Source organism: Ceratotherium simum, chromosome 24 (genome assembly GCF_057802395.1).
Source record: "Ceratotherium simum simum isolate JZ-2026a chromosome 24, ASM5780239v1, whole genome shotgun sequence".
NCBI lineage: Eukaryota > Metazoa > Chordata > Mammalia > Perissodactyla > Rhinocerotidae > Ceratotherium > Ceratotherium simum.
Window position 1 is genome coordinate 12,896,210 of NC_141923.1, and position 14,808 is coordinate 12,911,017.

The 14,808-nt window shown below is 56.8% G+C and overlaps 1 protein-coding gene across 2 annotated transcripts; it reads right to left on the reverse strand.

Annotated features, from left to right (window-relative positions):
* Positions 1-291: 291 nt before the first annotated feature.
* On the reverse strand, positions 292-12,100 carry CHGA (chromogranin A). 2 transcript variants are annotated; one of them, XM_087448031.1, is made up of 8 exons: positions 11,886-12,100; positions 11,004-11,050; positions 8,606-8,699; positions 7,672-7,740; positions 6,512-6,610; positions 4,482-4,910; positions 3,320-3,750; positions 292-783 (listed from the first exon to the last, which is right to left on the reverse strand). In XM_087448031.1, the coding sequence occupies exons 1-8, from the start codon at positions 11,929-11,931 to the stop codon at positions 700-702; spliced, it is 1,299 nt and encodes a 432-aa protein (XP_087304157.1). In that variant the 5' UTR covers positions 11,932-12,100; the 3' UTR covers positions 292-699. The 2 variants fall into 2 exon arrangements, with proteins under 2 accessions (XP_087304157.1, XP_004434274.1); XM_004434217.3 differs by having other exon boundaries at positions 3,260-3,750.
* Positions 12,101-14,808: the final 2,708 nt, after the last annotated feature.

A 14,808-nucleotide genomic window follows, 5' to 3' on the forward strand; every position in this document is an offset into this window, starting at 1 on the left:
GCCTTGCCTCTGCCTGGCCCAGCTCAGCTGTGGCTGGGAGACAGGGAACGGGGAAGGAACAGGGGAGCCCCTTTGCATGTGTTACTTAATCCCCACATACATTTGGAGGCAGGTGTCACACCCCATTTCACAGATGAGGAAACCGATGCTCAGAGGTGCAAAGTCCCTTGCCTGTGACCCCATGGCTAGGAAGCGGCCACAAAGGAGTCGCCTCGTGGAGACTGAACCTCCCCTTGTCCCTGTGCCCGAATCCCATCCACCCCACCCCACTCTGAGTCAAGAGGGGAAAAGTTCAAAGAAACAGGAAAGAGCCCAGAGCAGATTTATTTTTCCTTAGCTAAATTTTGTATAGAATCGATTAGAGTTCTCAGCTTTCACCAAATGGTCAGAAGTTATTGCAGTTGTGCCCAACAGCTCTGATGGCAGAAGGGAAACTTCTAGAAATCTGCCCATGTTCAGAGAGAGGATAATTGTGTACAGTCGTGGGGGTCCGCCCTGCAGAGGGGCGCCCTGGGGCAGGGGTCACCAGCAGGAGGATAGGAGCGAGGGGGCAACAGGGTGGCCTGGACTGGGGTGGGCTGGGGCGGCCTCCCTACCGGGAGCAGCGTCCAGGCCGTCTGGCCAGGACCTGCAAAGGGGACAGCAGAGCCAGGACCACAGGGTGCCTTGGGGCCCTGGCTGGCGGGGCCAGATGGCGCCTCAGCCCCGCCGCAGCGCCTGCAGCTGGTGGGCCACCTTCTCCAGCTCCGCCTCGATGGCCGCCAGGCTCTCCAGCTCCTGGTCCTAGGAGAGAACATCAGGGTCACGTGGGGACCGGCCCAGGGAGCCTGTGCCAGCAGGGAGCGTGCAGTCAGCCAGACTGGTGGTGCCACTGGTTAGCTGTGTGGCCTCAGACAGGTGGCTTTGCCTCTCTGAGCCTCAGGGGCCTCATCTGTACCATGGTGACAGTGATGCTCCCCTGCTGGGCTGCTCTGATGAGTATTGTGTGCAAGAATGGGGGGGAACAGGGGCCCTGACCTCACACCGTCCCTGGTGGCCTCTTGTCCAGGCCCGCCTCCTGAATGGCTCTGGGCAGGCACATGGAAAACAAAGCCTCTGGTGCCCTTAGAGTGCTTTCCAGTCCCCCCACCAGAAGGCCTGGACTGTGCTGATGGCTTGCAGGGTGAGGCCAGGCCTGGGTGTCCTGTCTGCTGCCCGCCTCCCTACCTGAGGGGCCGTGGGCCTATGGCACCAGGCTTGAATACCTGAGAGCTGCTCCGCGTCTACCTGCCTAGGGCTGGCCTCGATCCTTGGTCCCAATCGTGGGGGTCCCATGGCTGCCAGGGTGGTTCAGGGCAGCAGGGACACTTCTGTGAGCCCTGCTCTGTGCCTCAGCCTTGGGAAGCTTCCAGATGCCCCCCAGAGCTGGGACTGATGCCCACAGGAGCATGCCCTCAGACTCGGAGCAGGAGTCAGGGACGGCCACATCCCCAGCCTTGACCTGGGAGGGCTTGTCTCCCTGGAGTCCCTGCCCAGTGACAGGCAGGGGGGGCAACCACCTGGGACCCAGTCAGAACAGGCGAACAACGGTTGCCTTGGAAATAGGGACCCTAGAGTCCTCTGTCTTAGAGCAGCCCCTGGGACATGAGTTCTGTGATGCTGGGGCTGTTTCTAAGAAGACCCTTGGGTTGCAGGGGCCCCTACCCCACCCACTCCACAGGACTCTGGGGTCCCCATTTCTCTGCCCTGTAGGCCAGGGCTCCCTCTGCCTGTGGAGAAGGCTACCCCACCCACTCCACAGGACTCTGGGGTCCCCATTTCTCTGCCCTGTAGGCCAGGGCTCCCTCTGCCTGTGGAGAGGGGAAGCTGGCAGGCGCCTTGGGGCGCCTCGCTCTCTCCAGCTCCTGTGGGTGGGGAAGGGGGTGATCGAAGGTGCTAGTCTTGTCCTGGGTCCAAAAGCTAGCGGTGGGGGGCAAGCTGCTGTTTTATGTAGCCCTGTCCCCTCAGTCTCCTGGGGAAGACAGATGCCCTCTCCCAGCTCCAGCAGCCAAGAAGGAGCCTTCTTCCTCTCAGGCTGCCAAGACCCCAGTCCCAGGCCTAGAGAGAGGGTCGGGGGCCCAAGGAAGGGGCCACATCCTCTTCTGAGTGGGCAGAGAAGAGTACTGGGGCCAGGGCCTCGGGCAGGTCCCAGCCCCGCATAGGGCCCCGATTCCCACCTGGGCTCTGAGGCTTGAACCACAGACCCCCCAAAGCCTCCTCCTGCTCCAAGGTGGTATTGCCAGCCTGCCAGGGACCCTAGCTTTCACCCCATCCCCTCCAGTGGGGCTGCATTCCTGCACCCCATTGAGCTTCCCAAGTAGCCCTGGGCACGGCCGGGTTTGCAAAGCTCACGTGTTCTGATCATGATAATGAGATGAGCAGAAAGGACTCCTTACCCCCATTTCACAAATGGGGGAACCAATGAGGCTCAGAGAAGGGGAGTGACCTGCCCAAGGTCACAAAGCTAGGAGGAGGCAGACCCCAGGTCGTCTGGCACAAGTCCATGCCTCCCCCACCCACTTGTCACCAGGCCCTGAGGTCCAGCTGGCCCTGCCCCGGCCACCTTTGCCATCGGGGGTGGGAGGAGGGTGTGCCTGGGCTGCCTGGGGTCCAGGAGAGAACATAGCTGAGCCAACCACAGGGTCTTCCCAGAGCGCCACCCATCCCTCAGTGTCCCCTCCTCCCATGTCCTCCCAGCTCTTGGGGCCAATGGTACCCTGCGCCTGGATCCCCCAGGCAGCAAACGGCCCTCCCCAGGTCTGTACCTGCGAGGTCCTTAAGTTTCCAAGCTCTCTCCATGCAAAGCCCCAAGCTCCACCCATCACTCCCTGTCCTGCTCGCAAACCTGCAGAGGCTCCTTATTGCCCTCAGGACAAACCCCCACCCAGCGCCTCCGAGATTGGCTCAACTCACCACCTCTCCAGCTTCTGTGCACCGATCTGAACATTTCCCGACTCCTGTCTGCCTGTCGGCCAGCTTTGCTGGGTGCTCTCTGTGGGCTGGGTCTACTCGCCTCCCTGCCTGACATGCCCTTTCTCCTGCCCCTTGCCGGCTCTGCCCCAAACCCAGCCTCCAGGAGTCTCCCGAGAGCCCCCTGTCTGAGCGCCTCTCCAGTCCCAGGCTCCAAGGGGACCGTGTCCCCTTGGTGGGGCAGGAGCCGCACGTCTGGGTGCGGCTGTCCCTACAGCTGGGCCCACACTCCCGGGGCCTGGCCCAGGGCCGGCTTCTGCCCCATACCAACCTCTGGTCTGCGGTTGGCGCTGCCCTCCTCCTCTTTCCTCTCCTCCGGGTAGCCACGCACCTGCAGGGGCAGGCCGGCCTCGACGCTGTCCTCCCGGGACGACGGCCTCCAGCCTCGTCGCAGCTGCAGCCCAGGGCCCCTGAAGCCGTAGGCCCGGGCCCGGAAGGAGAGCTTCATGGAGCGGTCAGGGTCGTCCTCCTCCTCGTCCTCCCCCTCCAGCCGCTTCTCGGCCGTCAGCTCCTTGGCCAGCTGGTCCATCTTGCTCCATCGCTTGGCTGCCTCCCACTCCTTGGAGAGCCGCTCCTGCGCCTCCTCCTGCTCCAGCTCCCTGCTCTTCCCGCCCCGGAAGAGGCCTTGAGAGGCCCCTGCCGTCTCCTCCTCCTCCTCTTCCTGCTGCCGGGAGTGCTCCCGCTCCCCCTGCCCCTCGGGGGGCTGAGCCTCCTCAGCCCTAGTCTTCCCGGCTCCCTCCACGGCCAGAGCCTCGGACCAACCTGGAGCAGGCGGTGGACGAGAGCAGGAGAGTGAGGAGGGACCGCCACCTTCCCCGGTCCCTGCCACTCCCCGGGGGCCTCTCTTGGCCACCGTTGGACCACAGACCTCGCGCTGGGGTCCGGCTCAGCCTCTCCACAATGGATTCCACTTGGAGGGAAAGGCCATCCTGACACCACGCTTTGCCGTACCCTCTCAAAGCTCAGAGGGCCGGGCTGGCCGAAGCCCGCCTCTGCTGGTTAGCCCTCTCACCCCAGAAGCCCCTGCCCCAAGGGTCACCCAGCTGAGGGGGAGGAAAGGCCCTGACAAGGCCCTCACGAGGAGCCAGGCTCCCTCCTAAATCCTGATTGAAGTTGACACTGTGCCCAGACCAGCCTGTTCCCACCTGTCGTGCTGTCCTTCTCTTCCCAAAGCACACCCCCTACCCTGCAGAGGCCCTCTTGCCTCCCGGGTTGGGGGGAAGGGGCTATGTGGGATAGTGGGAGATGCAGGGTTTTGGAGTCAGACAAACCTGGGTTGGAATCTCAGCTTTTACTACAAAGTAGCTATGTGACCTTGGGCACATTACTTAACCTCTCTGAGCCTCGGTTTCCCATCTGGAAAATGGAGATAAGACCTACCTTTCAGGGTTGTTGTGAAGGTGGAATGGATGGTGGAATGAAATGGATGAGGTCCCCCTCCCACCCTTCCCCCTCTCCCCGACACATTTGTTGAGGTCTCAGATCATACGTACTCTCGCCCCTCCGGATCTCCTTGTAGCCGAGGCTTGGGTGGGGGTTAAATGCTGCGGTGGGACCTTCCTCCTCAGGGTCAGCCTTCTCTCCAGCCTCCTCCTCCTCCTCTTCTCTCTTTGCCTGCTGGCCCCGCTCTGCACCCAGGCTCTTCTCTCTGTCCACCAGATCCTGGGAGGGGCCCTCGCTGTCCCCCTCGGCCTGTGGGTCTAGGTGTTTCTGGCTGGGGAGGCTGGCTAGGGAATGGGTGTGGGTGGCCTCCTCCTCCTCCTCCTCCCCTGGGGCCTGCTTGTCCTCAACTCTGGACCCCTGCCCAGGCTCCAGGGAGGCCTGGGGCCTGGCTCCATCCATGTCTTCACCATTCTCCTCCACCTCTTCAGAATCCCCTCTTTTCTCTGCAGCATCCTTGGAGGACGCCTCTTCTGTTACATCTGCAGAAACAACAAAATTGAGCCCTGAGGACCAGGCTCCATGCCGGGTCTCCCCAGAGGCCAATTTCAGATCTTCGTCATTGTCTCTCTTGGCTTCCAGCAAGCCCTGCCCAAGACACCCATGACAGAATTAGGCTTCCTCTCTCCATGTCTGGGTTTGACCTGAGCACAATTAGATTGTGTTTCTTTACCTCTTAAAGCAAAATGTGATAAAAAAAAAAAAAAAAAGAAAGAAAGAAAGAAAAGAAAAGAAAAGAAAAAGACCTTGAAAATGACCCCAGAAGATAGAGCCCTGAAATGAAAATTAGGACATCAGCTGAGTTGCTGTGTGATCTTGGGCAGGTCCCTTAACCTCTCTGTGTAAGAGGCAGCATTACTGTGACCTCAGTCTCTCTTCCACGTGGGGCTTCTCTGCGTTGAGCACCCTGTGCAAGTGCTCAGTTCCTCAATATTTGTCGAGTTTCATGTAAAAGGTATTTTCTTGTGGCTGCCTTGAAGACAGACTTTTAGCTAGTAAAAATCCCTCCCATTAGTAGAATGATTATTGTTGAACAAAGCACTACCAAGAACCTCCCACCATTTGACTCCAGGACCGCAGGTGAGGGTGCTCCCATCCCCAGTTTACAGAAACAGCCTGATCCTCGGAAAGGTAATGCGACCTGAGCCTGGAACCCAAGCCTCCACATGCCAAGTACAGGGTGTTCTTTGTGCTGACACGTGGCTGCCTCCCTCATTAAGGCTTCCAGGCACACACACACACACACAGACACACAGACACACACACACACGCTACTCCCTTCCCGCAGCCCACGGCAGGCATCCATAGTCGGTCCAGACACTCGTTCCCATGGAGCTAGCATGTGGGAGTCCACGCAGAGCCCAAGCAGCCACTAGGGTGACAGCTCTGGTCACCCTAGTGACCCAGAGGGCCACACCTTGGCCACCCCTGCAGGCTTCCCCCAGGGGGAGGACCACTAAGATCCCGGCTCCTGGAAACTGGCCTTACCCACCCACCCTCCATATACCAAGATCAGGGCCTGCCAGGCAGCGTGTGGCTGCTTCTAGGCAGGAGGATGAGTAACAGAGCATCACCTTGACCTAAGCCATGACCTCATTGACCCCTAAAAGAGATCTGGTTTTGAGAAAGATGATCAGGTTCATTTAGTGTTTCAAACCTACTCCTCTGGGATCCTCCTGCAGCTCGGCTAGGCTAAGGCACCCCCAAATCCCAGGAGGGCAGGGGCTGGGGGCGGGGCCCTGCTGCAGTGGCCACCAGGAAGACAGAGTCCAAGCTGCCCACCTGCCAGGCCACAGACTTCCCACCCTCGAGGGTCAGCCCCTGTGGTGAGCAGATGGGAGTGACCGAGAGCTTTCGAGTGAGACAGACCCAGCTTCACATCTCCAGCTGTGCTGTTCACCTTGGGCAAAGTACTTAACCTCTCTGAGCCTCAGTTTCCCCATTTGTGAAGGGAAGGAAATACTAGCTACTTTCCAGGGCCTAAAGGAGGGGCTCCTGAGCCCTGGGAACACTCGCTCTGTCACAACTCCTGTTACTAGCATCCTCCCTCCCCTGACCGCAGGCCAGACTGGCCGGCACTGACCCTTCAGCTCGGCCTGGTTGTTCTGCTTCTCAAGAACCTCGGAGAGTTCATCCTCAAAACTGCTGTGCTGCTTCTGCTGATGCGCCCTCTCCTTGGCGCCTGGTATGAGAAAAGGAGAAATAAGTCCCACTTGATGGAGTCCAGCCCCGGCATATTTGTCTATAGGCCTCCATCCTCATCTGTACACTGGGCATGTCCTGTTCCGGGCCTGCCAATGAGAGACAGAGGGCAAGAGCTTGGGGATGGGGGAGCTGGCTGCCTCTGCCCCCACCCCAGCTGAGGCCCGTCAGGCAGCCACACCACCTCTCCAGACTCAGTTTCTCACCTAGGAAATGGAACAAGCCCACCTGCTTCCTCACAGAGCAATAAAGGCTCGGATGGAGCAGAGCATCCCGGCAGTGGGAACAGAGAGTGAGGGCCCGTCAGGACCTGGCTGATGGGGACCCTGCAGCAGGAGGTAACAGTGACTGCTTGTCCCCTCCATGCAGTGCCCCAAGCAGCCACTAGGGTGATAGCTCTGGCCAATGCGAGAGCACCTTGGAGTGTGTGGGGGCTCTTGACTCAGGCAACCCCCGCTCCCCTCAGGCCCCATGAGTCCAGGCCTTTGGGAGAAGGGTTGGCACCTGCAGCCAGAATCCAGAGACCCCTCTCCCCGCGTCAGCCCCAGGCTGCTGCTCCTCTGTCCCCATCCGTGCCTGGTTCCTGATGACGGCCCCTTGGCCAGGCCAACTCTGCAGCTGGTGATGATGTCTCTCCCCATGCTGGGACTTTCTGGGGTGGCCCGAGGAGCCTGACACAGTGGGTGTGGGCAAGGGAGTACACCCAGGGGAAAGAGATCCTCTCTGTAATCTAGTCTTGAAAGTGCCCCCATGAAGCAGCTAAATCCAGAGGCTGCGGGGTACTAGGAGAGCTGAATCTGGTCTTGGCATGTCCCTAACTCACTGTGTGACCTTGGACAAGTCACTCAACCTCTCTGGGCCTTGATCTGTTTAACCATATCATTTAACCAAGGTGGATTGGACCCACCTTTCCACTCTGTAATTGAACGGAAATAACTGAGTATCAGAGAGAAACTGGACCTTGCTCAACCTTCCATCCTGATTGTCTGACTCTCAGTTACTGGAATTGACCCAGATCCATGTGCAGTGGCTGGAAAATACCTTGGAGAGCCAGGTCTTGGAGCTCCTTCAGCAAATTCTGATGTCGCAGGATTGAGAGGATCCGTTCGTCTGCAATGAAGGAGAGTCGTTATGGGTGGTTTCCAGAGAACAGGCGAGAAGGAGATTGCCATCAATATTTTCAGCTGAGCACAGGGAATTTATTCTGGAAACTCAAAACCTGGGTGGCAGCAGCAAGATTGGATATTGAGATTATACTTTTGAAATGCCCTCCTTTCTGAGATATCAATCAGTTTTCTACAACTCAGAAAGGCTGGCCACTGTCCCAGCACCAGACCTCAGCCAACGGAGGGTAGCCCCCGAGGTGAGGTATAGGGGCATCGCCACTCACAACATGTTTCCCCATCTCCAGGCCTTTGTTCATGCTATTCGCTCCATCTGGAGGACCCTGTCTTCATTTTTCTGCCTAGTGATTTCCAACTTTTCTCTTAAAGCCCCACCCCAACGCTAATGTTGGATCCACCCAACAGCTGGTCAAAACTTGACTGCCTGCTTGGAAAAGCTTTGACCTTCTCGTGCCCACCCACAAGGCTCCTTTATCCATCACGTGTCTATAGGGCGTCTGCCAGGTGCCAGCAGCTGTTCTGATAGCGCTGGGGATTTAGCACACAAAATCCTTCTCCATAGGGAGCTCACATACTGGAGGCTTGCTGTTCCAGCCCTGGTTTCATTCTGCCCAGAATTCTGGTTAATTGTGTTCATGGCTGTCCCCTCTGGAGTCTGTAAGCTCCAGGTCCACAGGGGCTCTGACCCCTTCATCTCCCTACACCCCTCAGACCCCAGCACAGGCCTGGCCAAGGCAGGCACTCGGTCAGTGACTGTTGAATTAAATCATTGAATTCCATCAAAAGCCACACCATCTCCTAGCCTCCCAGCCTAGCAGGCCGCAGCCCCTCACCCCCAGCCTGGCCCATACCTCCTCGGAGTGTCTCGAAACACTCCTGGCTGACAGGCATGGGGCTGGGCTTGGAGAGCGTGTCAGAGATGACCTCAACGATGCACTTCATCACCTGGGAAGAGAGTGGGGGCAGGTTGGGGCTGGTTTGGGCCCAGGGCTCAGCGCCTGGAGGCTCCAGGGCAAATTTCTAATGAGGACATGTGGGCACTTGCTTCTGTCTTCAGGAGTCCATGGATACCTGGCTCTGGGGCACAGCTCTGCTTTCTTAGCAGTGATAATAGAAACCCCTTCTATGGTGCTTACCACGTGCCGGGCACCCCAACCACATGGCCAGTAGGTGCCCCTTTAAGGTGGGTCATGGTGGGGTGAGTACCTTGTACCTCCTCATCCTCAAGTATTTCTCTAAAGAAGGGGAAGCTGCTCCTGGGCATTAGGAGTATGTCCTGCAAAAGTACTTTAGTCTTGCAGATGCCCCAAAGGTCAGATACCTCCGGGAAGCCTTTCTGGACCACCCAAAGAAAGACTTTCCCTGGCTCTACCCTGGCTGGGAACAGAACTGGGATTACTGTCTCGAACATCCAGAGTTGTCACATGCAGGGAGTGACAGCCTCACGGTCTGGCTCCATATTCATCCACGGGATGTGGGCACACATCAGCTACATCTGGCTGCCCATCCCAGACCAACAGCAGCCATACCTCTGAAAGTCTCGTTCAGTGCCCAGCAAGGTGCTGTGGAAAATCACGCAACTGATAATTGGATGATACTTGAAGATGGGGCCAACTGTAGTGTGGTCTCCTAGCTGTGTGATCTTGGGCATGTGACTTGACCTCTCTGAGCCTCAGGTCTTCATTTGTAAAATAGGAGTGAAAAGACCTTCCACTCCCCTCCCAGGGTGCTAAGACACAGAGGGGAAAACACTCTATAAAGTGTGAAGTGCCACGCACACCAGGGGAGGGATTCACAACTCCCAACCGGCTCCAGCTGCCTAGAGCCAGGCAGAGGAGCGGGAGGTGTCAGACACGCATCAGGCAATGCTGGTGGGGAGTGAGGGGGTGGAAGCTGTGTCTATGGGATGCCAAGGCAACACACCCAAGGATCCAGGATGGCAAACTGGCAAACAGGCTCTACGGTAGTCACAGCATCCTAGGATGGAACATTCAGGTCTTAACAGCTGCTCTGGTGCATCTGACCCCAGGCTGCTGGGTACAATATGGTGACCAAACTGTCTCCCATAAGAGATCTGGCAAGGAGGGCCCTGCAGCCTGTACCCTGTGTCTCCCCGCAACCCTGGAGCCTGCCCTGGGAATATCAGACAACCACCAGTCCATGGGGACAGATTCTGGGAGAGAGGAATTGGGTATGGGTCCCAAGAATAATGCAGAGGTCAAGAAGGGAAGCTCTAAGAATAACAGCACCTATTTACTAAAGACCTACTATGTGCCAGGCACCTCACATCTATGACTCCTACTCCTCACAACTCTCCTCAAGGGAAATATTATTACAGATGGAAAAAGGAGAAGCTCAGAGAAGTTAAGAATTTTCCCAGGACCACACAGCTACAACGAGTGGTAGAGGTTTAAATACAAGTCTGTCTGCAGCTAAAGAAGAGGAAATATAATTAAGCAAATTGAGGTTGAAATCGCTTTGATGCTTTGGGTTTTAACCATAGTCACTCTGGAATGGAAGAAAACAGCTCCTGGAAAGGTGGGAGTAGGACTTTCTCTGACTCTCAAGTGGAGGTATCTGTGAGCAGCAGAGACTGGAAAAACAGTCTGAATGAATTCCAAGTATGCATGCAACATGGAGTGTCTCTTGCTGCCTCTAGAAGCCCCCACCAGTGTCTCCTAAGGCCCTGTCCTGGGTGACATCCATCATCAGCCCCATCTGGCTGTGACCCTGGGTACAGAAGCCATAATCAAGAACGTTTTCGTTGTGGCCCTTTGGGAGAGCCAGGGCCTGAGTGCCTGTAGGGTGAGGGGTGTTGCTGCCAGAGCTTTGTGGGGAGAGGAGGAGCAAACGGGGAGGCCAGAGCCAGGCAGGTGAAGACTGTTCTCACAGGTCTGCGGACAACCACAACCACAGAGAAGTCGCCTCCAGCAGCCCACGGTGGGCCTGCCAGATTTGGAGTGTTCAAGACAGCGGGCCTGGCACCTCGGCCCAGCAGGTAAGACATGGGCCCTGTTGGGCTGCACATCCAGCTCAGAGGAAGCTGGGAAAGTCCCCACCGCAGGGTGGCAGGGAAATCAAGCAGTCTTTGATATCTTCTTTTGCAAACTATCCCCCAGCTCGGCAGCCGCAGTGCTGGTTCTTGGCTTTATGCCAAACTCACTCCTGCAGCTGCCCAAGAACTGGCTGTGAGGTGTCCACTGGGGCCTCCCACTCCCCGTCCCAGGGCATCCCTGAACCCCTTCTTACCTCGGTATCTCCTTTATCCATAGGGCTGTTCACAGGGAGGGCAATGACTGGGAAGAAAAAGAGAGAGGTGGGGTCACTCCTATGCTCCGAGGGGAGAGCCTGGTCCTTCCTGACCTGGTTCATCAGGGACCCATTCACCCCAGTGCTCCCCCTCAAGACTGCCCCCACCCAAATGAAAGCCTGGGGCTGATTTTGTTTCCCTTCCCTGGCTGCTGCCCTCAGGCGGGTGGCTCCCAGAGGCTGCACTGACAGCCTTAATCCTTCCCTTTGGGAAAGCTCCTGCTCTGGACAGGGTGTGGGAGCTGAAGGCAAGTCCTGTGAAAACAGGCCAGCGGCTGATGGGGACTGGGGTGGGGGGAGGATGCAGGGAGAGGGGGAGAGACCCCAGAGGTGAGGGAAAAGAGGGTGAGGTGGGGGAAAGACATGGAGGAGGAGGATTGTGAGAGATGAAACGGGGAGGTAGAAGTCAAGGGCAAAAAGAAGGGGAGAGTGGGAGGATGGAAGAGGGAGAGAGGCAGAGGGGAAGCCAGCGCAGTCCTCCCATCTCCCCCAATGACCTTGGCCGGCCAGGGCGCGGAGCTGGCGCTGGCCCTGATGCAGCCAGAGCCGCGGAACCCTGACATGAGGTGGGGGCGCCGGGGGCCGTCCCGCTGGGTTGGGAGTCGCGCCCGAAGAGTCTGGTCTGCGGGCTCCGGGCCAAGGCCACTTTGCCGGGTCAGGTGGGAGGCGGAGCGCTGTCCGCGGTGCTGAAAACTCGCCGCGCCGGAGGGAGGGTATGGAGGGGCCCGGGGCGCTGCGCGGTGCCTGGACCTCAGGGCAAGCAGAGCAAGAGCAGGCAGGGGCGCCAAGGACCCTCTCCCCCGAGACCCCGCGCTCGCTCACCTTGCCCAGCGCAGAGCAGAAGCGCCAGGACAGCGGCGGAGCGCATGGCGAACCCGGGGCACCGAGCAGCTGGCGGTCTGGGGTCGGGCACCGCGGGCACCCGGCCGAGGGGTGGCTGGACTGGCGGCCCGGGGCGGACTACGGCGGCGCTGGTGCGGAGATGGGGGCGCAGCGTCTCTGTGTGCGTCCGTCTCTCGGTCCGCCCACCAACCTTCCCGCACTGGGTTTGGGTACTGCAGCAGCGGCACCAGCGCCGCGCGCCTTGCTTATATACCCCCGACCCCGGAAATGACGTCATCGGCCCGTCCCTGCCCCCTTTCCCCACCCCTCTGGGGGTCTGACCGCAGCTCGCTCCACCCCCTGCCTCACCCGTCTTGCCTCTAGCCCTCGCCACTCACAGCTCGTGGCTCAGGCCACAGGCGGGCATCTGGCTTCCAGGAGGTAGGTCAGGGGACTCAGCTGATCTTCCACCCCTCGACGGCTTCACCGACTTGCTGTGTGTCAGTGGGCAAGACACTCCCTGTCTCTGGGCCTCGTCTTCCTCCAATATGCGCTGAGGTCCTGCCAGTTTTAGCAAGCCTCGCCAAGCTCCTGAGATTCCCTCTGCCCTGGGTGCGCCTCTCCTGTTCTCACAGGCTGGAGGCATGCTCACCATTTAGCGCTGCCTCAAAGAGGAAGCCCTAGAGAGCCCTCCAGACCTCGTGTCTGAGTGAAGCCTCTTTGGCAACCCAGTTTTGTGTCTTCACAATTTGTAATTGTATGTGTATTTATTTGAATAATGTTTAGTCGCCATTGCTTTCACAATGCTGAGCCTGGCACCTGGCACAGAGTAAACGCACTTAATAGATAACTGTTGAATGTACTGATTGGAAGTTCAACTCATGGACGTGTGAATCCTGGGCTCTGGCCATTGTTGGACAGCTCTCTTGGGAGGTGGGTGAGGGAGGAGTGGGGGACAGTTCTTGATATCAAACCAATTGAAGTCCTTGTAGCTTCTACTCATTAGCCCTGGTTCAACCCTAGGATCACCTTGTGGCCGCTAGTAACCCATTGTGTATTTGAGAAAAGTTCTCACCTTTCCTGAGTGTTCTCAAAACCTAGGTGTTTTGTGTGTAAGGTTGGTTTCCTGATCTATTTCCCTCTGCCCTGGGGCCCTCATGCTCCAGCCACACTGCTGCTCTCAACTTGGGAGCCACATTGGAAACTCTTTGGCACCTGACCCCCATGTCATAGTGAACCTGGTATCTGGGCTACGGTTTGGCATCGGCTGGCATTGTCCAGATCCCCTCCTTCCTGGGACTCTCCCCTCCCATCTGCTGCTGCTATTTCCTTTGTCCTGCCCCCACACCTGTGCCCATTCCCGCCCCTGAAGGAGAAACTGGCAGGAGCTCAGAGGAGACTGAAATGGTCTTGTTCATGTATTTATTCATTCATTCACCAACTAATTTGTTAAGCACCTACTATGTCTTAGAACACCTTAGAACAGCTCTCCGTTGTTCTAGGTGCTGAAGTTACAGCAGTGACCAAAACAGACCAAAGCCTGGTCCTTGTGGAATTCACATTCTGAAGGGTGAAGACAGACAGTGAATAAGTGAGGAAGTGAGATGCATGGTATGTCAGGTGGGGCAAGTGCTGTGGACAAAAATGAAGCAGGGAAGGGACATGGGTCTGCTGGGGGAGGGGTGAGGTTATATTTTAAATAGGGTAGATCTGAGGAGGCCTCACCAAGGAGGGGACATTTCAGCAAATTGCTGAAGTTGGTGGGGGGTGGGGGGCCTGCATGTGTCCAGGGGAAGAGGGCTCCAGGGAGAGGGACCCGCAAGTGCAAATGCCCGGAGGGAGGAATGTGCCTGGAGTGTTCAAGGGATAGCAAGGAGACAGAGGGAAAGGGACCTGGAGAATATAGCTGGACAGTATCATATAGTCCATCTTAAGAACTTGGACATACAGAGAAATACGGGAAAAGCACCTGTACTCACACCACTCAAAGCATCGGTAATTTTGACGTATATATTCTATAGTCTTTGTTGAGGTGGATCCCTTTGTAAAGGGCAGTTCCCAGTGAAGACTTCCGCTGAGCACTGAAAGAGTAAAGCCCTTATGATGTGGGGTCATCCTGAATGTCCTGCCCACCTTTGCAACATGCTTCCTCTCCTGTGTCATATCATAAAGATTTCCCCATGTCGTGAGGATAGCGGTCCACCACAATTTATTGTGAGCAGCAATTTCTTTGACTCATATACAGATTTTTATTTTTGTTTTTGCTGTTATAAAGAACCATCTTGTACACAAATCTCTGTAGCATTTGCAACGATTTCATGTGATAGTAGATGAACGCCTTGGTCCAAGAAAATGGACATGTTTAAGGTACTTGATATGCATTGCCCAACTGCCAGGAAGAAGTTGAACCACTTTCCAAGCTGAGTGGGCTTTTCTCATGGCAAGTTTCAGAGTCCCCTGCCACCCTCCCAGGAGCACCAGTTCTCCAGGAACTTGACCCTGTTTCATGAAACTGAGCATAACCAACCAGCAAAAAATGTCCCAAACTAGGCTTTACGAGTGACAGTGCCAGTCGTTAACATTTGCACCATGCTTTATAGCTCTTCAAAATGTCCCAACGTTGAGCTCTTACGGCACCCCTAGGCCTAAGTTAGAGTGGGATTTTTGATCCTACTTTGCAGATTTGGAAATTGAGACCCAGGATATTAAAGTGAGCATCCAAAACACCCTCACATCCCTTAATCCCATCTTTGAGCTTTGGGCTGGGTCAGTTAGGTAAGCTGCTGTCACAGAAGACCCTAAAATACAAGGGAATAAGGTGGGATCTTATTTTTCTCTCGCTCAACAGTACAGAAGTGAACAGTCCAGACTCATGGGGTGGCTCTGCTCTCCTCAACATGAGATTTCCATCTTTGATACCAAG

Excerpts from the sequence above, each read along its gene's own strand:
- CHGA (XM_004434217.3), bottom strand. The coding sequence starts at position 11,931 with ATGCGCTCCGCCGCTGTCCTGGCGCTTCTGCTCTGCGCTGGGCAAG. Across the intron at positions 8,700-11,003 it reads TGGATAAAGGAGATACCGAG|GTGATGAAGTGCATCGTTGA; the intron begins GTAAGAAGGGGT and ends CTCTCTTCCCAG. Across the intron at positions 4,911-6,511 it reads CAACCAGGCCGAGCTGAAGG|ATGTAACAGAAGAGGCGTCC; the intron begins GTCAGTGCCGGC and ends TTGTTTCTGCAG.